This window comes from Ambystoma mexicanum, chromosome 5p (assembly GCF_040938575.1).
Source record: "Ambystoma mexicanum isolate Mex_15411 chromosome 5p, UKY_AmexF1_1, whole genome shotgun sequence".
Taxonomy (NCBI): Eukaryota; Metazoa; Chordata; class Amphibia; order Caudata; family Ambystomatidae; genus Ambystoma; species Ambystoma mexicanum.
Genome location: NC_090930.1, coordinates 787,279,324 through 787,306,690, shown reverse-complemented (window position 1 = coordinate 787,306,690; position 27,367 = coordinate 787,279,324). Strand labels below are relative to the sequence as shown.

The 27,367-nt window shown below is 46.2% G+C and overlaps 1 protein-coding gene across 3 annotated transcripts in view; it reads left to right on the top strand.

The window, feature by feature from the left end:
* Nucleotides 1-27,367, top strand: part of LRRFIP2 (LRR binding FLII interacting protein 2) — a 1,092,194-nt gene that overhangs the window by 512,289 nt on the left and 552,538 nt on the right. For all 3 annotated transcript variants that reach the window (XM_069613205.1, XM_069613206.1, XM_069613204.1), the window contains 3 exons: nucleotides 2,858-2,905; nucleotides 3,001-3,057; nucleotides 24,367-24,435. In XM_069613205.1, coding sequence (XP_069469306.1) covers nucleotides 2,858-2,905; nucleotides 3,001-3,057; nucleotides 24,367-24,435 — 174 coding nt within the window. The remainder of the gene's footprint in view (nucleotides 1-2,857; nucleotides 2,906-3,000; nucleotides 3,058-24,366; nucleotides 24,436-27,367) is intronic.

The following is a 27,367-nucleotide window of genomic DNA, read 5'->3' as shown; positions in this document are numbered from 1 at the left end:
ACCGGGGATAAAGCCTCAGATTCCTCACTGTCCCCTGAGCCATCGCGCACGCTTTCGCCTACTGACGTTCTTGAAAACCGAACTAAAAGGTCGGCTCGGACACCGCATATAAAAAGGCCCCTTCTTTAGCGCGCCGAAAAACAGGCATCGAAAGGCATCTTTGCATCTCCTAAAACACTTGCTTGTGCCCAAAGACATATCAACTTCCTGGAGCTCTTGGCATTCCTTAAAGATCTTCAAGCTTTTCAGCAACATATCCAGGGTCAAACAGTGCAGGTCTTCAGACTGCACCACTGCAATGTTGTATCTGAAGGGAGGCACACTCTCTAAGTCTGTCCAAACTATCCCTTGAAGATATCCTTTGAAGATAATGGAGGTAGGCGCTCAAGTGGAGCATGTTTCTAACATCCCAACCTGTTCCAGGGCAACTCAATTCTCTGGCAGACACCCTCTACCAGAAGAATACCAGTGGCAACTAGACGGATATCCTAGACGGAATATTCTCACTAAGGGGTCACCCCCATTAGACTTGTGCGCCACAAAGGAAAACGCTCAACTAAGGGGTCACCCCCACTAGACTTGTGCGCCACAAAGGAAAACGCTCAATGCTTAGACTTTGTACCCAGGTTTCCCCAGCCAGGGTCCAAGGGGAACGCCCTGTGGATGAACTGGTCAGGGAAATGTGCTTATGCTTTGTCCCCCCCCCCCACTGACACCACTCCTGAGCAGGATGGTGCTCAAGATGGTTGCTCCCATGTGGGCGAGACAGCCTTGGTTTCCACATCTGCTCAAACTGCCGATGTGCGACCCGATCAAGCTCCCATGCCCGTACAGCATGTTGACACACACAAGGGGGCATCCCTCCACCCATGCCCACAATCCATGAACTTGCCAGCTTGGCTCCTGAAGTCATAGTTTGGCCACTTAAACCTTCCACAACGGTGTATGGATATCGTCAACAAGCACGAAAACCCAACACCAGGCACTGTTATTTTAATAAGTGGAAGAGATTTGTGATATGGTGCACATCACAATCACTAAACCCATTAGAATGTTCTCCAGCTAAAATTCTATGCTATATGCTTAACTTACTAGATCTAGTTTTCAATTCCCTAAAGATACATCTGGCAGCCCTATTGGTTTACACCACTTCACTGAAGGTGTCGTGGTGGAAGGTCCCTGTCATCAAAGCATTCATGGAAGGGGTAAAGGGGCTATACCCCAATTTCCAAACCTCCCCCGGGTTGTGATCTCAATGTTGTGCTCTGCAAGCTCACGGGGGCCACTCTTCGAGCCTATGCACAAGGCAAGACTAAAGCATCTTAACTATAAAACTGCATTCCTGGTATCTATCAACTCAATAAGACGAGTCGGTGAGCTACAAGCTTTATCGGTACAAGAAGCCTTTTTCTTTACACAAGGACAAGGTTGTCCTCCACACACAGCCTAGGTTTTCACCCAAGTTCATTTCAAAGTTCCACGTAAACCAGTCCATAGAACTTCCCACTTCTTAGAGAATCCATCCAACTCAGCAGAAACAAGCCTCCATACGTTTTTTGTACCGAGGCCGGTCTTGTACTATGTGAACAAAACTAAACCCCTAAGGAAAACAGGCCAATTCTTTGTTTCCATAGTGCCTGGTAGAGAAGGCGATCACATATCAAAGGCCGCCATCTCCAGACGGATAGTCAAAAGCATACAACTCTGCTATTGCCTATCCAAAATTGTTCTCCCTTTTACACCAAGGACACACTCTACCAGAGGTACAGGGCCTACTTTAGCTTTCATTGCAAACATCCCTCTAGATGCCATATGCAAAGCTGCTACGTGGAGTTACATCCATACGTTCACACATTACTGCATTGACATACATTCTAAAGCAGATTGACAGGTGGGACAAGCGGTCCTAAAGCATCTTTGTCGCTGTACCGTCTAACTTCCCACCTCCTTCTCCAGATACTGCTTGCTAATCTATGCAGAGCATGTGATGGAAGCATATCCACAAGCTCCAGAAGTGATGCATTACTCACCGTAATCGTATTTCTGGTGCTTGTATCTGCTTAGATTCACATACGCCCATCCTTCCTCACCTACTGGAGTAGAAAGCGCACAGATGTTTTCTGTTTCTGCTTTACAACATCTGTTTTTACACTATACTTCATGCAACCTCATGTCAAACAATCTGAGAGACCTCGACGCATGAAGGACCATGGGTACAGTACACATCACACTAGGGATAGTATTACTAATCACGCCCTGTCGACGTCCATTTTTGAGTTTTGAAAACAAATCTTGTAATACTCTGCAACTTCCACTAGATGTTGGACTATGCAGGGCATGTGAATCTAAGCAGATACAAGCATCAGAAATATGATTACGGTCAGTAATGTATCCCATACTGTGTACTAACGTTGGTCATCCTTGACTAGGACTGCGGACTAAGAGGTAGAAACCGGTGCATGTTTGTCAGAAGTTATTTTGGATTTAAGTATGACTAAACGGTTGGCATTACTAAGGAAAATGAGAAGATGGATTTAGAAAGCCGTAGATAACTAGTTTTGGTTACTCTGCAAATGCATGCTGCTTTAAAGATAAAACAGGGGTTGAGTTGGTGCAGGGCTTTTATCCAGAAATGTCTGCCTCTCCAAAGAACTTATGCTTTTTTGCCGTTTGGGTGGACCATTATTTTTTGCCGTTTGGGTGGACCATTTTTAACTTCATTAAGCACCACCCATTTGTATAGCTTGCTCAGTAGCCTAACTGCCTTAGGATACTGTTCTCGTTGAACCAGCCAGTGCTAACGTGGGAAAATACCTTTTCGAACAACAAAAACTAAACTGTTTACTCTTTTCCTCAGGCTTCACTTTATGGTGATGGTATATATAACTCGTACGCTTCCCGCACTGTAAGTCTATCCTGTCTGTTTGTGGAAAAAAATGTTTGTAGAACTGAGTTTTTGAATATTCTAAAAATATTTCTCTTTGGCAACTTTACCATCAGCCCTCTGAATACAGTGGCTACTCGTCAAGAGCAAGCTCAGCGCGGAGCAGCCCTGTGGTAAGATTCCTTTTGCATGACTAATTTGATTGCATAATCCACACGGAGAGCCTGCACTGTTGACCACTTGTACTGACCCATCGTCATGCATGTGCAACACAGTACAGCATCGACCCATAGGTTCCTGGTGCTAGAGTTCAACTAACGCAGGCAGGGAGTTTCACCCTTCAAACTGTTGTATGGACGTGAAAGGCTTAATACAGTAGCAGATGATATTTTTGTAACTGCTTCCTTTAAAATTATATTTTCACTTTTTTGTGGACTTGAGCATCACTTTTGTATCAAGGGCAGCCATCACTTGCTGGTGCTGTGATTTGCCCTGTACAGTTTCTCTTGTAGGGAACTGAGCGCAGCTCACGCACCACAATATTGCTTAGAGATTGAGGTGCGCAAACCCTTGGCGTAATGTAAAGGCATGGCTGATCCTTTCCACTTCCTTCAATCTTTAATTTTGTTGCGTTTTGTCCTCGAAGGTTCTTTATTGCCTGTCTTGCATGTTGATCCAACTAGGTTCAGCTGCATCGAATTGAGATATGTGACTAACTTTGTTAAAGAAACCGAACTAATAAAAATACAATTTGAAAAACATGGAAATGTCTATCGTGTTTGGGTGAAAAGTTGCTTTTTTTCATGTGTCGATTTTGTTACAAATCAGATGAGCGTATCTGTTTGTGGTGTGATCTTTTAAATTAACATTGCTGAGAAGGTACTAACTTTGCTTTCACATCTCATCGTACATGTCATCTGGTACCTAACAAGATAAAACTTTGAATTTGGTTTGTTGGTCATGTGAGTCATTGTCCAATGAATATGAACTGATGATTGCAAGGGTACACTTTGTTCTCCTGTAGATGTAAGGCAATTTATTTTAAAGATGCTTCGCTTCGTGTTTTTTCACTTAACGGAAGAACACCAAAAGATGCAAAGGGTCCCATTTTGAGGTTCTGTATGTTCCATTGTATTCTTACATTGCACCAAAGTCCTCCTTGATTGCTTAATTGTGAGTTTGGGTTAGCAGTGGAGGGATTGAACCTTTTCCAAAGCTACTTTTCTCATGCCCACAAACAAACCAATGAAGGGGGATAAAAGATTTTGTCTGGTGCATAGATCAAGCGCTACGCGCTGGCCTCAGGAACGTGAGGGTGCCATGCAACATAGGTTCTATACACCGGACAGGCCAACTCAGTGGTTAGTCTTTAGACCGTGTTTCCTGGGCCACATCTTAAAGTGACCGCCTATGAAGCGCCACCTAAATAACTGCACCGGAACAAGAAGTGGCCCAGAAAATTAATCGCTGGCACTGTGGGGAAGCAATTAAGTGTATGGAGGGGGGCTATCAGACGTGTGAGGACGGTATGCTTCCGGCTGAGTGGTTTGGGAGTTGTTGGCATGATGGCCGGGACATGGTGGGGAGGGTGGGTTGGTGGGAGCTGTGCGAAAGGAGCGATGGAGTGAACATTCTGCTGGTGGGGGAACAGTGGACGGGCGGGAGCGGTGCACAGCTGCCATGGAGCGAAATTCCCACTGGTGAGGTAGCAGGTTAGTGTGTAGAGGAACAGGATACCAGGTTTGCTTTGGGCGGGTGGTGAGTGAGTGGGCGGGGGTAGTGGAGCAATTATTAAAACTATGTGAAGGGCATAGCATGGTACATTTCTGCTTTTTTATATACAAAGAGGGTTTGGAGTGCATGGTCCTAAAACAATAGAGGCCCCATTGTTGGCGAAAAGCCCGTCCATTCAGGTTTTAGTACTGCAACTGTAATATGCATGTGAGAAGTGCCGTTCAGCCATAAATAACTCGTATGATTTAAGTAGGACATTGTTGCACATGAGAATTTTGCCATAAAAGATGCTCCTGACCAAAGGCTAAAACGTGTACTGAAAGGACAATCTGGGCAGGTATAGATGTGATTTTGTATAGAGATGTGTCCGTTGTACGCAATGACAAATGACTGATTTTACCTTTGGTCAACTGAAGAGGAATTAATCTACTATCCAAAGTCTTCGGTTTTGTAGTTTGAAACAATGCAGGTTTGTACATTACATGTTTTTAAAGCCTTTTAATATATTGTACTTGTGAGACAAATTGTCATGCCTTTACAAAAAAAATGTACAAAGTTGGGTATGCATTAATTGGTTAGCCAAGAGCCCATGAGATTGGGAAACTGTTTTAGACGATCGAGGACTTTAGTTACGCGTTGATTTACATGGATGGACCGCAGTCTCTTATGAGGTGGCACCTTTTTATTGGTGGCACATCTTTCTATTCTGCTGTCTTGATTTTATTTTTGCGTTAATCCATGCTATTAAATGTACTTAATCTTAATAGTGCAACCGTTCTGTTTTAAGACACCTTAGATGCTCAACTATGCATTCGAAATAGTTTGTGTAAATAACCTCATTTCTAACCAAAACGCGTTTTGTCTTTCGTTTTTGTGATGTCAATCTTTAAAAATCAGAGGTTCATGTTTTGTTTTGGATAGAAGTACTTGGGTTTGTTTTTTTTTTTTACTTCTCATTACTAACATAACATGTTGGGTATTTTATTTCTTCTGTTTTGTCTTTCACCTTTTAAAGTCCCCTGATCTATACAGAACCAGGCATTGTAAAAATGTGCCGGTTTTTGTTATGAAGCATGAAAGAAATGTACATGTATTTCTCGTCGTCTGACGCAATGAGGTGCACTTGTTCCATCTTATACAGTGGCCTGTTTCCTTACCAATGGGAAGTCATTCTGGCAAGCAGCGTTTAAGAATACATGGATTTACTCTATGGCAAGGATTACAATGTATCTAGAAAGCCGCCCTTTATAGAGTCCCTTGTCTGTGCTAGTGCTATTAATGACTTTCAAGGTCGATTCAGAAAATTGTATTCACAAATACAAGATTAATCCACAATATTCCAGTTAATTTGTTTGTCCTCCTTCGGCCTGCAGTTCCCAGCAACTGTCCTTGACACACTTCTCTCTTACAATCCATTATGCTCAAAGTGTGTTTGTACAGGTTGTCCCACTAATTAATTCTAGGACATAACTTTATTTTCTTCTCTGACCTATTGTTTAATCTATTTTCATTAATAAGTATTACTTTGGAAGCTGTGCAGAAAAGAGGTGCTATGATAAACCTATAGGGGTTAAGCGTAGAGACGCTTTTGCTATTTTCTTAAATGCGACATTTTATAGGCCACAGTATTACAAAATACCACTAAGCAGGCATGGAGAAGATAGCAGAGGAATGAGACGCGAGGTTAGTTCTTGAAGGTGCATGGAATGAGAACATGTTGATGGGAAGCTATCCGGAGTAGTGAAAAGATCCCCTCCCATGATGTACACCAAAATGGCAGGTGGAGTGGTGCCTCAACAACACTGAGGTGAATGGAAGTTGGGAGGCAGGCTCTGCTCCTCGAGCCCACCACATCACTGGAAAACCGAAGAATAGCGTTTTAATCTGGAGGCAGTAGATGAGAGACGCTTGAGCTCAGCAGAAAAGAAAATGGCAGGGACGTTTCCCCTGATTGCGCCTGATTAACTGGGGGTGGGGGGGGGGGTTGTGCAGCCATTCAGGAATGGATGAGAAGGTAAAAGACCTGCAACAGCCCACAGGGATGAGGAAGAAAACCACAGGGTTGGTGGGCGGACTGGCACATTGCTGCTCATGCCCTTGCCACTGTCCCTTCAGCAAGGACACACTGTTTAGAAATGTAAATACCTGGGACTTTAAAGATGGCCACCGGGGGAATAAGGACGTGAAGTCCTTTCCTCCGCTCCGGGCCGTCGAATTAGCAGACCACACATCCGAGAGTCTTGTGCCGGTCGGTCATGTGAAAGAAGACGGGAGTCTGATAAGCGTAGCATAGACCCCCAGATCAAAAGATTGGAGCCTTCAGCCCCTTGAGAAAGGTGCAGTCTGGGCGTGAACAACAAAACGCCCAAGTGAAAGGCTAGCCAGTTTGTTTGTAGCAGCAGAGAAGGCAATGGTAGGGGAGTAGCCCGAGCTCAGGTATGCAGAGAGGCAGATTTTCATGAAGTGGATCTGCCGGTGCACAATGTGAGAGCTAAGCGCCGGGGATAGCGAGGGCACACCCCTCGGAAGGTGCAAAGGAACACTGAGGATGGCACACCTATGCGATGTAAAATTGTGACCGGATTGAAGGTCTGTTCATAGTGGCTCAGATGTGGCAGGGAGATCAGAGGAGGAGGAGGAGGAGGTGGTAAAAACCTAGAGCCTGGTGACTCGAGTGAAGGGATGCAGATGCTCCGGTAAGGGTGGGGAACTGACATTTGGTGTACTCGCGGGCGAGGAGTGCATTGGAGTACCCCAAAAACAGAGCAAGGATTCTAGCGGAGGGATAAGGGAAGTTTGACGTCGAAGATTGCTTCTAAACTGGTGCCGTTTTAGCCAGTGTCTAATTATTTTGGTGTCGACGGCTTTTCTGCTAAGGTGTTTACTCCCTTAAAAGGAGCTGTGAGGAAGGAACTATTGATCAAAAGAAAGGTGGCAAAGTGATATATCTGACGCAGAGCTGCAGAGACCTAAGGGGAATTAATAAGCTCACGGTAACAGAATGCACTTAAAAGTCAATCCTCTCAGGAGATTAAGCAATAGGTAGAAAAGGACACGAGAGGTGCTTATGAGGCAGTGGTAAGAGACTGTGGGCACTTGATATGGCCTAAACCTACTAGCGGTAATAGCGGATTTCCAGACTTTCATCAAACTGGTGTATGTTGGGCTTCCCTCCAAGCAGTGGATACAACTGAAAGATAACAAGCAGCTAGGCTGATGTTTAAAGAATTGCATGCAGACTTCCTCTGATTGGTGTAGGTAGCACTCCCCTCCAGCATGGGAATTTAATGGAAGGATAATGAGCAGCTGCGCTGAAGTACAAATTACAAGTAGAAACAAGTGGTAAGGTCGTACAGAGTGGAGATAAAGAAGTAAGCCCAATAGAATCTGAGTGCATCAGAGGAGATGGACAATTGCATACCAGAGTGAGTGGATAAACGATTTCTAATGCCAGTGTACCCAGGGGATGGGAGGCAAATTTATGCAGAACAAGGTCAGCTCGAGAGGTGTTGGAAACAAGGTGGAGATAAAGGGATAGGAAAACAAGACCTTGCGGAAGGGGTAGAAAAGGATATCTTGGAATTTTGTGAAATGGCATTCAGCAAGGAAGACCTCAAAGAATGCTTAAGGGAGATGTAAGGTAGACTCGGATCATTTTCAACTACAATTCACATCACTATGTGAAGAATTGAGATCCTCGTTGATGGAAGTAAAAGGGAAAATGAAAGAACTCGGGGGGGGGGGGGGGGGGGGGGAGAGTCAATGTCAGTGAGCAAGGTTTGATGGAGATGTCAGAGGTGGTACGGCAGAATAGCAAACTCTTAGAGCAGCTGGCGAGAGTCTTGCACAACTTGGAAATAACGTCATCAGCATAAATAGCGCATACAGCGCTTGTTGGCTTCAGTCCCTTTCTTCCGAGCTAACACTTCGAGTGTATTACGGCACACTTCAGTGACAATTTTCGTGAGAAAATGTCATCTTCAACTCCATTGATGCCCAAGCCAGGTTTAAAAAAAATGACAGGACTGCGGGTCAAAAATCTCGATTACTGATCCTCACTCCGTCTGCCTGTGGTGTCTGGGCTCAGGGCGCCGTACCGCTGACTGTGGGTCCTTTCAGGCCATGACTGAGAAAGCTCTCAGGGAGCGTAGATGTAAACTGGTGGTGGGGAGGATTGCATCGAAGTCCCCTTCGAAGAGGGAAAAAGACTGGTGAGTCGAGACTCTTCCTGGTGCAAAACATCAAAAAGGTCCCGATCGAGGAGTCTATCGTGGCACTCTTAGTATTCTTCCTCTAAGAAGGCAAAGAAGAGACGCCATAGGTCTCCTTCAACCTTGAGTTATTCCTCCAGGGAGGTAATCAGATGTCCTATGAAATCAGATTCCCCTGCAAAGTGGGACACATTTCGTAGTGATGTTGCAAATTTTCTAGAATGCGGCCTCGACCCGCTCGAAAGAAAAGCAAAAGAGCCATGCTCCGGTCATTCAGAGTAAGGACGTCAAAGGGAAGTTGGAGGCTAAACCTTCAAAGCCGAGCTCAAAGCCGGTGTCACATTGAGAATATTCTCAATCCAACGAGAAATCGTTGAGATCATAGAGTCGAGAACAGAGTCCAACTGTGATTCCGTCGGTGAAGTACAAGGCGTCAAAAACTTTGATGTCTTTGCTGACACAGCCGGAGCAGTCGACACCAAAATAGTTACACTGGCTAAAACGGCACCAGTTTCGAAGCAGTGGTCGACGTCAACTTCCCTTATCCCTCCGCTAGAATCCTTGCTCTGTATTTGGTGTACTCCAATGGCACTCCTCGCCTGTTAGTACACCCAATGTCAGTTCCCCACCCTTACCAGAGCATCTGCATCCCTTAAATCGAGTCACCAGGCTCTAGGTTTTTGCTCCTCCTCCTCTGATCTCTGTGCCACATCTGAGGTGCTATGAACAGACCTTCAATCTGATCAATCCTTCAAACATAGTTGAAGCCATGCAAGACTAGGTGTATAAACCCTTGCATAAAAAATACTATTTTAAGTCTCTTTCAACCATGCATGAGGAAGACCAACCCTCTGATGATACACCATCATTTAGTCTGAAGTTTGGCACCCCCATGTGCCACAGGAACTTATTTCTGACGAATCAAGACTAAGATTGGTATGATAATCGCCAGTCAGCTAGTGGCTTGGATACCTCGCCAGAATTCGTTTGGCAGGTCTCACCGCTCTGAGCATGCTGACTCATCCTATCGAAAGCTGACTGGAAAGGTCATTGAGTTTATGGGATGGAGTAGGCCTACACCACCATTCAAACAAGAAAGACCAGATTTAACCATTGCACATGGGTCTGCTGAAAAAAGTCTCTGCTAATTGGGAGACCTGGGAAACTGCGGATGCAGTTAATGAAAACTTCACAAGGAAGTACAGACCTTCCAGCAGTGACCCAGAATATCTTACTGATCATCCCACTCCTGAAAGCTTTGTAGTTCAGGCAGCTACGTCAACCAGACTGTCAGCTTATACTTCCATACCCCCTGACAGGGATGACGAGAGGGTAGATGCCTGGGCACGTAAAGTTTTCACTGCAGGTAGTATGGCTTTTAAATCCACTGATGTGACTTGCACATTGTCTAGATTTATGTTTACCCTGTGGGACTGTGTTGCTATGGCGGCTGAACACATCCCGTAAGGCGAAGAAAGAGATGGCTTCCTGGCGATCATTAAGGATGGTAAGGAGGCAATGAGTGAATGTCTCCAGTCCAGTTTGGATACTGCAGACAGCATCAGCAGATGCATGGCTGCTAGCACGGTATTAGGCAGATTTGCGTTGAGGAAGTCTGGGTTTGTACTAGATGTGCCGTCAAGACTACTCCAAAATGCCCTTTGACGGCTCTAGGTGGTTTGGCAGGAAGGCAGATGAGTTTGGAGAAGCTGCAGATCACAAAGGCGGTTGCTAAATCCCTTAGCGCCGCCTTTAGTCAGCCTCAATAACCCAATTCGGGCTCATCTTCCTTGAGAGGTAAGTCCTTTTTGTTTCTACCCCTCAATTGGAAAAGGAAGAGGACAAGCCGGACAGAGGGGCCAGAGAAGATTTCCTCGTGGTGGACGAGGAAGGGGCGCTAAATCATCCCCAGCAGCGGCAACCTTACCCTCAGCCGCTGCTGCAGCCGCCTCTAAGCCACTCTGATGCCTTGACTCACAAGACCCTGCATCTGAACGATTGGCTGGGCACTGGAAACGGTAGCCCAACGTTACTGCCTTCCTTTTTAAAAAAGGCCTTAATCATCCACTGGGATACAACTCTGTCAAAATTCCCAATCTGCTCCTTGTGCAGGAAATGTTTACCCTGCTAGAAAAAGGTGCGATAGACCATGTACCTGTAGCGGTAAGGAGCAAGGGTTGGTATTCCCCTTATTTTCTGATTCCCGATTGAGACCCATCTTGGACTTAAGAAACTTGAACAAGTTCCTCAGGAAGGACAAGTTCAAGATGGTTATCCTTTCTCAGATCCTTCAGGCTCTCCAACTCCAAGACTGGTTGGTATCATTGGACCTTCAGGATGCTTACTTTCATGTGCCAATCCATCTCAAGCACAGAAAGTACCTGAGGTTTGCGGTTGGCAGTTCTCATTATCAGTTTCGAGTTCTGCCTTTCGGGCTGACCTCCGCCCGAGGGTTTTCACCAAGTTGATGGCGGTAGTGGCAGTGAGTCTCGGGAGAAGGGGGGCGCGAGGGGTTTTTGGGGGGATTCACGTCAACCCCTACCTTGGCGATTGGCTGTTCAGGCCTCGTTCACCCGAGCAAGCCCGGGAACATCTCAGTATCACTTGCCACTCGCTCCATAGACTTCTCCCTCAATTACAAGAAGTCCCAAATGATACCATCCCAAAGACTCCAATTTATTGGAGCAACCCTGGATACTTCCTCTGTGAAAGCCTAGTCGGTAACACCATTCCAAAATGCTCAGCATCTTCTGGCCTTTGATTTTCGGAGGTTGCTCGGTCTCATGGCATCCTGCATTTTCCTGATGCCAGAGGCCCACTTTAGAATGAGATCCCTTCAGTGGGCTCTCAGGACACAGTGGTCCCAATTCTTAGGCCAGATGTTGGTCAAACTGCAAGTTCCGAGCAGAGTTGCTCAGGACCTTCTGTGGATAGGCTTGTAAAGACAATATTCTGAAGGGAGAATCTTTTTGGCAACCATGGCTGGAGGTAACGATAGTGGCGGACGCCTCACTCACGGGGTGGGGAGCCCACACAACAATCTGACAGTCAGCGGTCGTTGGTCTCCATCAGAGCCCAAACTACATGTCAACCTTTTGGAGCTGAGGGCAATCAGACTAGCGCTGAAGTCCTTCCTGCCCTCTGTACGAGGAAAGAATGTCCTGATAATGACGGACAACACAGTGGCCATGTACTACCTCAACCAGAGAGGTGGTGTAGGGTCACTACCTCTGTGCAGAGAGGAAATGCAGTTCTGGGCCATTCAAGAAGGAATCTGTCAGCAGTTCACCTAGCCGGAGATCAGAACACGGCGGCGGACGCTCTGAGCAGACAGAGCACAGTCTCCCACAAATGGGAACTAGCTCAGGAAGTCCTTCAAGAGATCTTCACCCTTTGGGGAACCCCTGAAGTGGATCTGTTCACAACCAGTGTCAACTGGAAGTGCGAACAGTACTGCTCCAGGGAATATCCCCCAAGAGGAGCTCTAGGAGACATGCTTGTGGTAGACTGGGTTTTCCACTCCTGTATGCATTTCCTCCAGTCCCGGTCATTCTTGATGTGATAGAGAGGTTGATACATTTCGGGAAATCCATTATCCTAACTGCTCTGGATTGGGCCAGGAGGACGTGGTACCCAGACCTTCTTGACCTGTCCATTTGCCCTTGAGTCTTCCACAAAGATTGTCTCGCAAGAGGAAGTTCAGCAACTGGTGCAAGGCTAAGAATGTCAATCCATTTCTATGTGACACACCTATGGTGTAGATTGGACCCAAAAAGGGCTCTCTGTTTTTATATATCCAGGATGGCTAAATTTTGCCAGGTTGATCAACTTTTTATTGGATGTACTGGTCCCAAATTGGGACTTGCGGTCACCAAACAATATCCAGATGGATTATACTGGCTGTTGGTGAATGCTAGACTAGCGCGGAAGGCCTAAGGGCTCATTCCACAAGGAGCATGGCAACCTCTGCGGCTCTTCAAAGGGGTGTCCCAATAAATGATATTTGTTCAGCAGCCAATTGGTCATCTATCCATACATTTGTAAAACATTACTGTCTGGATGCTTCCTCCAGTCAGTGAGCACTTTTTGCAAAAGCTGTCCTGCATTCTGTCCATGATTAGATTTAAATGTAATTGGTACGCCCACCTCCAAATTTAGCTTTGGGAGTCTATCATAAAATGAGGAGTATGTGGGAGGACACAATCCATTTGAAGAATAAGTTACTTATCCGTGGTAACATTCTTTCGATTGGATGTTCCTCCCACGTATTGCTCATCGCCCCTCCATACAATTTTCGTTTTTTTACCCTCTACGCTTTGTAACCCTACGGTCTTGGTTACGCCTGGTAATTCCTCTTCAGAGGGGAAAAGAAAAATAGAACTGAAGGCAATGGGCGCTGCATGCGCTATTTATGTTAATGATGCCCTCGAAGGACATTTACTTGACGACACTGTATACAGCGCCCGCTCTCAAAAAAGAATTCTGAAGCAGCAAAGCTGGAGAGATGGCATAAAATGAGGAATATGTGGGAGGAGCATCCAATCGAAAGAAGGTTGCCAGGGGGTAAGTAACCTGTTCTTCTCTACTAATAACAATCATTCGGTTTTGTCTGAATTTACGTGGGATGCTTTTAAAGCGAATATTTGGGCAGAACTTATTGCACTTAGAGTTCAGCGGGAGAAACAAAGGGCTCAGATAGGAGAACTAGAGATCCAAGTGCGAGACACCCAAATAGCCATAGCTAAATATAGAACAAGGGCATTCACCAATAAATAGAAGGAATTGAATAGTCAGTTGAATATATTACGAACCCGAAGAGCAGAGGGATCCTTACTCATAACTAAACAAAGATATTATGTTTGAGCTAATAAATCTGATAAATTGCTGGCTCGACAATTGAAAGGTATGGAGGCTGCAAAGCTGGTACAGCGAATATCGTAGTTAGACGGGTCCATAGTAACTGATGAAGGAAATAATCGAAACTTTTGCTCAATTCTACAAATCACTATCTTTGTCAAGTCACCCTGATAATCCAAAAATGCAACGCTAGATAAGTGAGATGAACATGCCCAAAATAACTTTGGAGGGGCGGAAGGACTTGGATAGGGAAATTAGCGAGGAGGATGGTGATGGTGGCAATAAGAGCGTTACCAATAAATAAAGCACAGAGACCAGACGGGTTTCCTGCTGTTCTTTATAAGAGATATGCGAGGCAGCTGGTCCTGAAGTTAAAGGGGCTGTTTAACATGATGGGGTCAAAGGGGCTGTGACACCAACTATGTCTGAGGCGAAGGTGGTGTTTTTTGGAAAACCAGTTAAAGACCCGACGAAATGCGGGTCAGATAGACCCATCACTTTACTAAATATCGATGCAAAGCTGTTTACTAGCATATTGGCAGCGAGATTGGCGCAGCTTCTACCCGAGTTCATACATACTGACCAATCAGGGTTTATACTGCGAAGACCGACTTCGGAGAACCTTAGGAGGGTAACCCATCTAATTGAATAACTTGTTGTAAAACAGATCCCTGCGGCATTAGCCTCATTAGATGCCGAAAAGGCGTTTGATCACGTGAAATGGCCCTTTTATTTACTGTGATTAAACAGATGGGAATGGGGACCACGTTTCTACGGATGGTGCAGACTAATTATCAGGCTCCAATGATGAGATTGGCGATTAACAAATTTCTCGTAGCAAAAACATAGGTAGGGGTACACACTGGGGGGGGGGCCCGTTATCGCCACTTTTATGCCATATATTTGGAACCATTTCTATATAGTCAGAGTGGGACGATACAGGGTATCCCATTGGGGGGGGGGGGTGGAGCATAAGACTGTGGCCTTTGCAAATGATATGCTGTTGACGCTATTGGAACCAGAAAGATCAACACCAACACTGTTGGAAGAATTGGCCAACATTGAACGTGTGGCGGGTCTGAAGATTAATATGGGGAAGTTGGAGCTTTTGGAATTAAGACTATCCACACAACCGAAGGAAGCATTGTCCTCCTACTCGGTTTATGGTGGCGGATAGCTCTCAGATACTTCAGGTTAATCTAACTAAGGGCTTTTCCCAGCTGTTTGATGGGAACTGCCCACAATTATTGCAGAAAGTGAAGGAGGATTTAGGTAAATGGTCTCTGCTTCAAATGTCATGGCTAGGAAGGATAGCTACCATTAAGATGGTGACTCTTCCAGGGGTACTCCTATAAATTTCAAGCTCTCACAGTTAAAATTCTGTTGTCTTATTTTAAGGCGTTGAATAAAGAGGTTAAGACATTTATTTAGTGAAATAAAGCTCAGAGTGGCACTTCGTACGATGATGGCACCCAGAGAAAGTGGGGGAGTGGGCCTGCCAAATTTTGAAAAATATGAGGCTGCACAGCAACGGGTACTCCGCAAATGGTTTACAGGGGACACTAAGAAATCATGGCTACAAATGCTTAGAGCGGTAGCTGGGTGTCCGCTGCAAGGGGTATAGTGGCTATTTAGACAGGATAGACTTCCAAATACGCAGGCTAGTCGGGTACTGGCAGTAGTATTTTATAAATGGGATTGGCTAATAAAGGAGCCTTGTCCACATGCCCATCTCCATTTACTCCGATATTTGGGAACCCACAATTTTACCCAGGGATGATACAGGGTTTGTTTAGACAATGGCGAAAAGCTGGATGTACCGAGATGTGTCATATGATGCAGGGAGGGGACATTTATATGTTTGAGGAATGTAAACCGCTATTTGGCTTCTTGGAAAAAGATTGGTTGAATTATCAATTGAGACATTGGCTAGCTGGATCAGGGGCGTATGTGGCAGTGGGGAGAGAACTTGCGGTATTTGAGAAGTTTATTACCACTTCACAGGGAATAGACAAATGGTGTTAAAGTTATACTCTATACTGATGGAAGAGAAGGGACAGGCTTGGGGATACATGCGTAAATGGGAAAAGACTTTAGATATGGACGTCCCAAGATATTACTGGTAACATCTATGGAGAAATATCCCCAAATTAACGAGGCCCATTCAGATAAGGGAAGCATGGTATAGGAGTATGTTTCAATGGCATACCCCTGAAGGAATACAAAAAATGTTCCCGACCACCAGGTATAGGTGTTGGTGAGGATGCAGTGTTAATGGAGATTGACACCATACATGGTGGGATTGTCCAGTGTTGAAGAAGTTTTGCTAAGAAGTTACGAATCAGATAAAACGATTGGTTTCCCCAGTAGTGTTATGGACCCCTAAGGAATGGATGTGTGGTTTGTTTGATCCAGAGAACTGCCTACCCATTAAGTCCCAAAACAAAGCTTTTATGTTAATGGTAATAGCTGCATGGTTGGTCATTGCAAGTGCTTGGAAACAGAAAATGTCGCCAGGGGTAAGAGACTGGTTAATTTGGAGTGGATGACATACCTTAAGGGGGAACAGGGCATATTTCAACAAGAATGGGCGGGGGTACTGGACTTCCTGAATGGTGACTTTGTTCAACAATGGTGTCCGCATAACTTAAGGATATTGAATATCATGTAAGCAAGAATATTTGTTGCCGATCTGAACAAGCACATACTGGAATGTTGACTCTGGCTAGGGAGGTAGGGAGGGCGTGAAGATGTTTATTTGAAAATATTAATAAAAATATATATAAGAAAAGAAATGCAAATATCCTTGAACCCATTTCACCCTCCAGGAAGAACCCCTTGATGTAAGGGGTAAAGAAGCAGATTGGGAGACTATTATTCCGGTGGGAAGTGGTTGGGACTGCAGCACATGCCCTTCAGAAAACACAAAAAAAGCGGGCAGCCAGATTCGGGCAGCTTGTACAATCAAAACATCTTAACCCACACAGTTGGTTGATTCAGGTGAGCGAGGAGAGTCCAGCTTTGATCTGCTCCAGACAGTGGTGAGGTATAGGCTGGTGGCACTTGAAAAAAGAGCATCTGGAGACCTTGTTGCACAAGCCTAATATGATCTCAAGGAATTTGTGAAAAATGTAATAACTGCACTGAGAAATTAATTAACTAAAGCCATACAATAAAATGCTAAAGAAATTAAGACCATGGGAGTAAGAGTGTGTTGGACTGTAAAGCTGACCACTCCACACTGCGCTCAGTGTTTGTACCGGTGCAAGAAGAGGTATAGACCTCAAAAAGTGATAATGGCTGTTCAAGGTAAATGTGAGCACGGAACTAGAAGGGCAACCATCCACATTAAAACGCTGAAGGGGGGCTCCAAAGGTCAAGAATTTGCATGGCTGCTTGTCCAAAATGTTTGGCTAGTTTAGAATTCTCCTCCAGACATGACATATGACGTGCATAGAGAGCACAAAGTCTGCCTTCTAAGGCACAAGGCAAGAATGCAGCTGATTGTCTTCCTGGCAAAAATGCACAACTTTCAAACCAAAGAAATGAATGGAAATTGCAAAGAGTAAACCCACCATGAGTTTTCGGATAGGTCAATGCAACTATTTCATGATTTCACTCTGACCATCGCTAAGACGTGGGAAGGTTATGAAAGCAGTAATTGGAGTACTGCGGCAAAGCCAGAAAAAATACTGATGGGCCTCTTAAGTTTTGATGCCTGGACAGAACAGGAGCTGTTCACATGGTAGAAGGTCTAAAACTTCAGCAGGATTCACATGAGGCGGAGGGGGGGTGAGATGACTAGCCCCTTGCAAAGGTTGTGCATAATGGCTGGCTCATAGCAGGTTCCACTTCTGGGAAATGGGGGCATAAGCTAGACACACCCTGATATCTCAGATCTTTATGAAAAAGACAAAGTTATTTGGGCGGTTTGGCTCGAAAAACTCATTAGAGACTGTGCTCTAGGCTATTGAGAAATGCAGTATTGTGGTTGCTCAGCCTGTTGTGAGATTGGATGCAGAGTTGGTTGCTGTGAGCGTTGGATGTGGCGAGGAGGTGATTGGCTCACATTCATGCTACTTGGTCTAGGGATTTCAGACAAAGTAATTGTGGAAAATCGGGAGGTGGAGGGGCTCGTGAGTACATAAGGCATTGATTTGCAGTTTTTAGAATACAGGATTTGTCTCACATGCACAATGTTGCTTACTAGGTGTCCAAGCAATTGGGCATGGACATGGTGGGACTTAATTATGATGTTATGAAAATATAGCTGCACTTTAAGTAAGAATATGAGGTGTCTGAAGTGAGATAATTAAGCTACAGAAGACTCCCCTCCTTCAGTGAGATGCCCAAAGAGTTTTCAAGGGATTATTCTTCCCTTTCCTTTGCCTGTGCAGCAAAAAATATGGCAGGAGTGGAGATTCTCCTGAAGAGGCAGCGCAAATTTGCAGTAGAAACATTAATCCCAAAGAAGTTTAAATAGTACTTTGAACGAGGCAGATTTGGTGGAGCGGGGGCAGATGAGACAGCCACACTGATGTTGCTGTATGCCAAAAAACCTAGGTAAGAGCAGTTCCTTAGTGAATTTCTGCAGGTCATTGAAAACATGCCATGGGTAGGGGATACTGGCGGGAGACATGAATATAGTCTTGCATCCAGAAATCCCTAGGTCGAATCCCAGAGCTTATTTGCCAGTTAGAGCAATTACTGCATAACTAAAGGTCAAGCAAAAATCGGTACAAGTGGTGGATGGTTGGAGATATGTATACCCGAATAAAGGTATTACTCTGCGGTTCATTGCTGCATTGATGCAATTGCTTTGTGCGTTGACCTCATCAAAGGTTGGGGGCCATGATGGGGGTGAGTGGAAAGCCTTTGGAGCATGCAAATGTAATGGTTGAGGTGTTGGTGCGTGCTAATCCCCCCTGGTAAGAATAACCTGCTGAAATAATTGAGATACCTTGAAGACCTTCCTCAGATGGAATGTTACTCAAAAGGCTAAGAAGCCCAGACTCTGTCAACCCATTACAAAGAATGCCCTTGGAGATCAGCTCTTTGTATGGGAAGCTAAACAAAGAATCAGTCACTGACCTTAGTAAAGAAACTAGAACACAACTGAAAACACTGGTAACCAAAAAATATAATAATTTAAGAATCGGTTTTTAGGTTGCAGGCAGGTATAAGGGTCTAAATGTGGAAAGCTGTTGGCAAGGCTGCTGCAAGTACAGATATGAGATAGTTGTTCAGATGGTTACAGTAGAGTACTTTTGGTGGGAAAAGAGAAACAGCAGTGTTTGCTAAAGATTATTCCACTTCAAGCACGTTTAACAATCTGTGCTCTTGCATGAAAGCCTTAGTTGGATGGGGCTGCTTTACATTGTTTCTGAGGAACAAAAACCCTTTGAAAGGCCAATTATAAGTGAGGAAACTGTAGACTCTGTCAAAGAACTTGCAGTAAAGTCCTGGTTCAGATGACATGACCACCACTACCTTCTATACAAATGATTCCTTCCCACTTTGATCTGCCATCTTATAAAATGTGTAATCCTGTTCAGGATGTACCATATTTTTTTATGGAAAAAGACCAACATACTGTAACATTGCACAAATAAACCCTGATGCAAAAATGTACACATGGGTGGTGGTTAAACACAATGGTTTGGTCCTGGTGACACTAGTGACATGGGATCAAGCAGGATTTGTCCAAGGGAGGAATGCAGCAGGCCACACAAGGAGGCTGGCCTACATAAATGACAAGGTGCAGAGATCCACCTCCTAAATGACTATCAGTCAAGGTTCTGCACCAGTGTTTCATCGTGATGGCCACCATCCAGGTTATGGATGATGCCTTCTAAATCCTGGATAAGGGTGACTCATGCCTTCTCAACCTTTCGGCTGCATTCGGCACCATCGACCCCCGCATCCGTCTCTCTTCTGGCAGGTGGGGATTCTCTGGCACTGTCCTGATTTGATTTACCTGCTAATTGGGCAGGCACCAGGCCACCCAGATTAACTTCTGTTCTAACCAAATCTAGGTCTCCTGCAAGAGTCTCCCAAGACTTCATCCTCTCGCCAAGCTTTTTTGACCTTTACAGGAAGCCTCTGGGCACTCTTCTCCAAGCCATCCACCAATACACAGACGATACTCAGTTGTACATGAGAGCAAATGGTGTGCAGGACATAATTTGCATTTACCTAGCCATTATCCAGTCCTGTATGTCGACTGCCGACCTCAAACTAAACCCATCAAAGACTGAGTTTATCCTTATCGGTCTGCCTGCTAAAAAACTACTAGTCCAACACTGGCTCAATGATGAGCTACTAGAAGGATTTGATCCACAACTCTCAGAATCAGCAACGTCCTGGGGCTTTACCATTGACAGCAGGCCGGGCCTTCTTGGCTATGTGTTTCTGGAAGGACAAACAGCCTGGCTCTGAACCTCCACCATTCAAAAAATCAAACCCTTCATCCCGCTGTAGGATGTCCAGACCGTAGTGCAGGCCCTTGTGTTCTCGCACATCGATGTGGGGCAGGGGGGATACTGTGCTCACTTGGCTCCACTAAAAGAAGTCCACTACGCTGCAGCAGGTCTTATGGGTGCACAGAAATCTGAGCTAATCACCCCCATTCTATGCAAACTACATTGGCTTCCTCTACAGGCCAGGATACTGTTCAAGACTGCATCTATCTACAAAGCAGTCATGAGTAGCATACCAGCGTACCTGGTAGATGCAATCCACATATCTGATGGCACACACTCCTTGCACAGCAAATCGACCAAGAGACTTGAATCACAACTCGTTCGCAAAGAGAGGACCCGTAAACAATCCTTCTCTTGTCACGCACCCACCCTCCAGAACTCTGTCCTGGTGTCTGCTCGGAATTCTCCAATTTTGCAGATCTCTCAAAACATGTTTTTTTCAATATCTGACCAAGGACTAATTCCAAAGCACTCGGACCTCAACTCACAGTCCTGCACAACTGTTAAAAGATGCCAGCCCAAATGCTACCTACACACACTCTGTATAGTGCTCTGCTGCTCTCTAGCTAGATCCACGCTTTAAACAAAAAACAAAACAAAAAAAATAAGTCTGGGCTTTTCACATTGGAGGCAAATAAATAGGTTGACAACATTCAAGATGCAAGCTACTAGCCAGCCATAGTCATGTCCACCTCAATTTGATACATGCACAGCACACCCTTTCTTACTCACCAAGAGTCCAAATTCACTGGCCAATGGCGGGTGGCTAGTGCACACCCTGCAGAGAAAAGCGTTTGACAGAGATGTAATACTTTTTAATATGCCAGCTTCTTTTGGAATACAATTTCCCCCCCCACCCAATAACTCGTTTAAAAGCATCCCATAACGGTGAGAGGCCATGGTTTCCCAGTTTTCTTGAAAATGTTTAAAAATGAGAGCCCAACTGAAGCCATGTTTTTCAGGAGTCTTTTCAGGGGAGTATTAAAGACCCAGATGCCTCTGCTCCCCATCCTCTCCAGCAAAGACACTGCTGCATGATCAGAGTATGAGATAAGATCACACAGTATGAGACAACCGCTACCTTTATGTCAAACAAGAAAATAGTGAAGTCGGGATGCTGACTGATGAACCGCATAATCTATATGTGTATCCCCTCATGCTTCGGTTATGGTCTCTCAACCTCAATAAGTTCACAAGTCGAGCAGATCTGTTGCAGTTTCTGCATCGTTCTAGAAAGCACTCTATTATCTCATCTGCTCTTTCCAGTGTAGTCTATTACGGAGTTAAAGTCCCCTGCCCAGATAATCACACTAGAAGAATACTTCAATAATTGCATTTCCATCCACTCTAACGTGTCCAGGGATTCGGTATTGGGCCCATAATAATTAACCATTGTGATGACTTGACCGCTTATCATCCCTTTGAAGTTGTGAAAGTTTCTGAAGGCAGGGCTCCGATTGTCAATGAGGCAAAAGCCCACCACCCCTGTACTGTAATGCAACTCCTCTGGAATACTTGGAATAGGAGGAGAAATGTCTGACAGACCCATGATTTAGAAAACTTAATTTCATCCAAGGGAGTGAGCTGTGTCTCCTGTAAAAAATGCAACATCCATCTGATGTCTTTAGATGTATAACAATACCCTTCGAGCTTTCGATGGACAATTAAGTCCCTGGACGTTCCAAGTCCTAATCTTCCCCCCCCATTAGCCATCCCTTAAAACCTTTAAAACTGTCTGCCTGAGCGATGCGTGAGTTCAGCATAAGCTCCCCCACAACTTGTCCTCATTATCAAGCATATGGGCCACCCAACCTGCCCCTGACCATAGCGCCTACAATCCCAGAAATCCACAGTACCATCATGGATGTAAATAAAACATGTTGTCAGTGACAACAAAAATGTAACCAACCAACCTGACAAACTCCCCTCATACCACCCCCACCAGCAACCCCAACCCTTTAAATTAGTGCCCAAACTGCGTATCCGCATGAGCACCACTCAAGGCCCAGGCACCCTAGCCAGCCGCTAAATATACTTCCGCCTCAGAAAAGAGCAGCAATAACTATCTTTTCAAGCAACAATCCCACATGCAAGTCAACCAGAGACCCCCATCCCCCGCCTGAGGAGCCGCCATGGTTATTCCTACTCTGTGTCATGGGACTACTTGCTGTCGAGTCCATAATATCACAAACCTTTAGGGGTTTGAAAGAACCGCGCCCTTCCATTATATTCCACACTGGGAAAAGCATTGCATATTTTAGACTTTTCTCTCTTGGTCTCCTCTTGGCATCCACAAATACCCTCCTGGGGGCCTGGACCATGTTGAAGTCTGGGAAGAGACGAACTTGATCACATTGTTATATATGGGTTCCCTCTTCTCCAGAGCGTTGTAATGCTAAGTCCTGATCCCTGTAGTTTAGCATCCTGGCAATGGTTGGTCTGGGTGGTGCACAGTAACAGGTGACTTCACGCCAGGAATACGATGAGCCCGCCCCACCAAATATGCAGAGAAAAGCCATCCCAACTCAGCAGCTCACGTAGGATGGATTCCTCTAAAAGTTCCATTGACCTGGACGTAGCCAATTCAGGGACCCCCAACTATCCTCAGATTGTTCCGCCAGGATCTTGATTCAAGATCCTCCTGCTTATCCGATAGTTCTTAGTGTTTTTTTTTTTATTTGGGACATTTCCTTTGATGTCGTAGTAGCTAAATCCTCTACTGTAGACTGATGAGTTTGAGCCTTATCTAATATATCACCATGTTTCTTTAGCCGAACCTTCGTGTGATTTACCTTACAGGTCAATGTGTCAAGCTTACTGTCCAAAGACTGGATGCCTGTCTGTAACTGTTAAAATCACTTTAATATCCTGTAAAGCACCCCGATATGTATTGTGCTGTATGTCTGTGTCTGCATCCGTCCCAGAATCTTGCGTTGCACTTTGCTTGCTATGGGAAGGGTTCTGGAATTGTAGATTTGACTGGTGTCGATCTGACTTGGCCATCTTGCAGGGAGTCATGCTGTGTCGGCCCCATCTGGCGTTATGTATACCAACAGTGGATGGGGTGGACAGACTGGGTAATCAAAGCTCCATTCAGGATCTTACAAATTGAGGACCCCTGATAACTCTAGCAGCAGAGATCAAACATTCTATGCACCAGAACCGCATACAAAAAGTAATTATCCTCACAAGGGGTGTTTGCTATAACGAAGTGGTGTTCTCTCCAAACACCACAGTATCTCGTACCACTAACAATCGCACATTTTTAGTCCTGCCGTAGTCCACTTAAGTCTCTCTGCTTACAGCACTGTGTATCTGGACGCCTTCAAAAGCCTTTCCACAGAACACAACGTAGAAAGCAGCAGGGGCAAAGACACTGTGATCCAAGCATAAGGCACAATGCCGCACCTCCTGCTACTCGCCAAGCCGCAGCGCACTGTGAGCGAGCTGCTCTCCCTTTGTCTATTCTCTTAGTGAGGTCCCGGCCTGTTTCGTATCCGGGGTAACCCCAACCTGCCCCACCCGCCTTAACATTTGCAGGAGAGGACGCACAGACTGTCAGTGCGCCAACCCTTTTCCCCGTCCGCCTCTGTCAACCAGTCGCAACCTGCCAATATCACTAAATCAGTTGGAGCCCCTCCGAGTTTTCACTGTCTCAGCCGCATCTGAAATCGGTGCCAATCAGCACCGGACAAAGCTTCTCCTTGGGTTACGGTCTTTCCGGGCTTCCCGACCACAGTGCAGGCCGCTCCTGCATTACATCTCACCCCGTCGGCATGACATGCCAGGCATCTATTATTGGGTAAAACCACACTGCCTGTGAGTTCTGCATGAGCATGCTAGTCCTTCTAGAAGCCTGGGATATTCCCCTAGCCGATTCCCGACAAGCTGCTTCGATACCGCAGCAGAAAAGATTTTTCCTGGCTATGCGATGGCTGGCAGAGAGCTCACTCATAGGTGGGCATCTTGGCTTGGCTCACGAGCACCCTATCCAAAACTCTATACATTTCTACAGAACTTTTTGTTAAAATTTGAAAAACACAGCTGCATTTACAACTATGTATTGCAATAGTTTTTTATTGTAAAACTGGATTTCCGTTTTTTGTGTGTAAAAGTTTGAGATGCACTATCGTCGTAAGGGTGGCCATTGTAAGTCTTTAGTGGATATACTTTAATAATATGTATTTCTTCTTTGAAGTCTACAGACGATGAATCTGAAAGTACTGTCTCCTCAGATCGTGGCAGTCGAGGTCGAAGGGATAGTGTGGTGAGCTTGGAACTGCATGTGTGTGGTTTTGATGGTTACCTTTTCTTTTCTGTTTTTTTCTTTAGGGTGTGATATTAAGCTATGTGGAATTGTTGCTCTCTTGGGTGTATGAAAGGAGGCTGTAATGTTCACATTAGACAAATGTTCTTCGGTATAGGGAGTATACATGTGACACATTGTGTTTCAACTCTTGCCAAACCCTCTGACCAGTAGTGGAGTGCTAGTCCTGGTTATACTCCTACGTCCCGTCCCCTTTACTCCATACTTATGGGACATCTCTCCGTCCAGTGGGACGGGACCGGAGCACTTTGTAAAAAGCATCCAAAAATAGTTTTTCAAACATTTGTCCTTCCTCTCTTTCTGTGGATACCAGAGCATGCTTCGAGGCTCCTCCTGTGGGGGCTGTTTGTAGACCCAGTTCTACTGAATCGTGGGATACCGGAGCTTGCTCTGAGGCCTATCTGTCGGCTTCCCTCAAAGATAAGACCGGGGTGCGCCCCGAGGCCTTGGCGGGGCTTGGTGTCTCCGAACGGATGTTCGAGGCCCGCGCAGAGAAGGCTGTTACCGGACGTGGGTCTGAGGTCCCCCTTTCAGAGGCTAAAGTTAACATTTCTGAGAGGCCTGACAAGGCCTCATCGGTGAAGGCGGTTGCCCACCGTTTGCGCTCTTGTGGGGATACCAGATCTGTTGAGGGGGCAAAGAAGAAAAGTTCTTCTTTAACCAGCAGTGCCAAGGTCCTTCTTGGGAAGGCTAATTTGGCGGTTGGTATGTCGCAGAAACATTCCAGGCCCCATAGTACCGGCTCTGCCGAGGTTCCTTATGTTAAGGCTAAAGTTAAGACCCCTGATCCATCGACTGGGAACCCTGCCTCACTTCCTCACGTGCCGCAGCTCCCCTCAGGGGATGACAAAATGGCGCCTGTTCCCGCCACGACTGCGGCGGCCATTTTGGGTGCTACCCCTACAACTACGCCATCGGCCTCGGGTGTAGGCCTTGGTTCCTTGGGTGAACATAGTCCCTTGTGTGCATCCTTATCGGCCAGTTTACGATTGGAATGCCCAGATGCCTCTTCCGCACAATGTTTCGTAGCCTGCGGGGTCGGCACCTTTGATTTATGTGGATATGTCGGTGGAGGGGCTGGTGTGGCACCCTTCCCCGTTACGTGCCTGGATTTGTCCACTTCATGAGAGGCCTCCCCAGGTTCTGAAACGGTCCCCGGAGGATGCCTTTTTCGGTAAATTTCAAACGCTAATGCGTACCGACCCCATGAGGGAGTATTTCAAAGGGCTTTTTAGGGAGATATGTCCACCCGCACCTCCGGCTCCACCCGTTCCCCCAGTGGTTCCGCCGGCGCCTCCCTTGCCTGCAGTACCTCCCCCAACTCTTCCGCCTTTGCCTCCATTGTCCCCTGTGGACAAGGCAGTGCCCGACACGGCTCAGCAGGATCCTGACTGTCGGATGACGCGCAGGGCGATCAGGACAACGAGAACCAGCCCCCACCTCCTATTAGAGCTTTTCATGACCGGGTACTGGACATGATGTGCTTCTTAGATGTTCTGGTGCCCGAGGCACCCGCTATGCAGGAGGGCGTGCTTTCTGGGGCGTTCACCCTGTCTCCTTTGGAGCGTACCGACCTGTTCTTGCAGAAGGAGATTTTGGCCGAGGTCCGCAGGGTCTGGGAAAAGCCACACTCTGGACTTTTTGTCAATAAGAAAATTGACGCGAGATACAGGCTGCATTCTTCGGAAGAGGTGGCCCTGTCATCTTGTCCGCCCCCCTCCTCCACAGTGGTGACCGTGGCCACTTTGCAATCCAGGCCTGCAGCATCCTCTTCCACAACGGCTACTCAGGTTCTGGGAAAGGACAAGCTCCTTGACTCCCTTGGGAGGAAAATCTTTGCCAACTCGGCCTTGCAGCTCAGGCAGGCCAACGCCGAACTGGTGTTAGCGGGAGCTAATATGCGGATGTGGAAAGTTCTGTCGGAGTTTGAGGTCTTTATCCCGGTCGAGAAGCTTGAAGACTTTAAAGGAGGGTTTATCCGACGCCAGGGTCTTGGCCCAGATCTCCTGGAGGCTGCAGCTCATCACGTGGACACATCGGCTCAGGGCCTTATGCCGCGGGTTGATACCTCACTGCAGGCGTGGTTGCATGCAACTAAATTCTCAAAAGAAGTGCAGGACAAGGTGTTGGACCTTCCGTTTGATGGGAAGGAGCTTTTTCATTCTACAACAGATGTAGAGCTCACCAAGACGAAGGATAGCACTCAGACAGCCAAGTCCTTGTCGGTCCTTGTTAAGACTCCTTTCAAAACCCAGAGACCGTTGTCGCAAAGTCGACCATCCTCTGGCTTTAGGGGCTTCCTCGACCGAAAATCTTGCAGAGTGGATACCCCTGCGGGGAACAACCGCCATAGGCAAAAACGGACGTGGTTGATCTCCCGCTCCTCAGCCTCCTCCTCAGGTCCAGGTGGCAACACCACCGAAAAACCTACTAAATGAGGGTTCTCCCTCATCTCACGAGAACCCCGTGGTAAGACTCATTGGGAGGCGTGGCAGACCATCATAGAGGACAAATGGGTCTTGTCAGTCGCTCGGGCGGGCTTCCGCTTACCACTCCAACCCTCCCCCCTCCCCCACCCGTCAACCTTCCTTTTCAGCTATCGGGCTCGCCCTCCCACAAAGCCGAGGTTCAGAAACTTCTGGACATCAGAGCTGTGGAACCCGTTCCTCTCGGAACAAGGGGAGGGCTTCTACTCCCAGCTGTTTACGGTGCCCAAACCCAACCAGGCTGGCCTGCGCACCATCCTAGACCTTTCCCAGTTCAATCTTTTCCTACCCCAAGAGAAATTCAAGATGGTCACGCCCAGCCAGATTCGGTCCTCCTTGCAGATGGGCGATTGGCTCAGTGTGGTGGATCTTCAGGGTGCGTACAT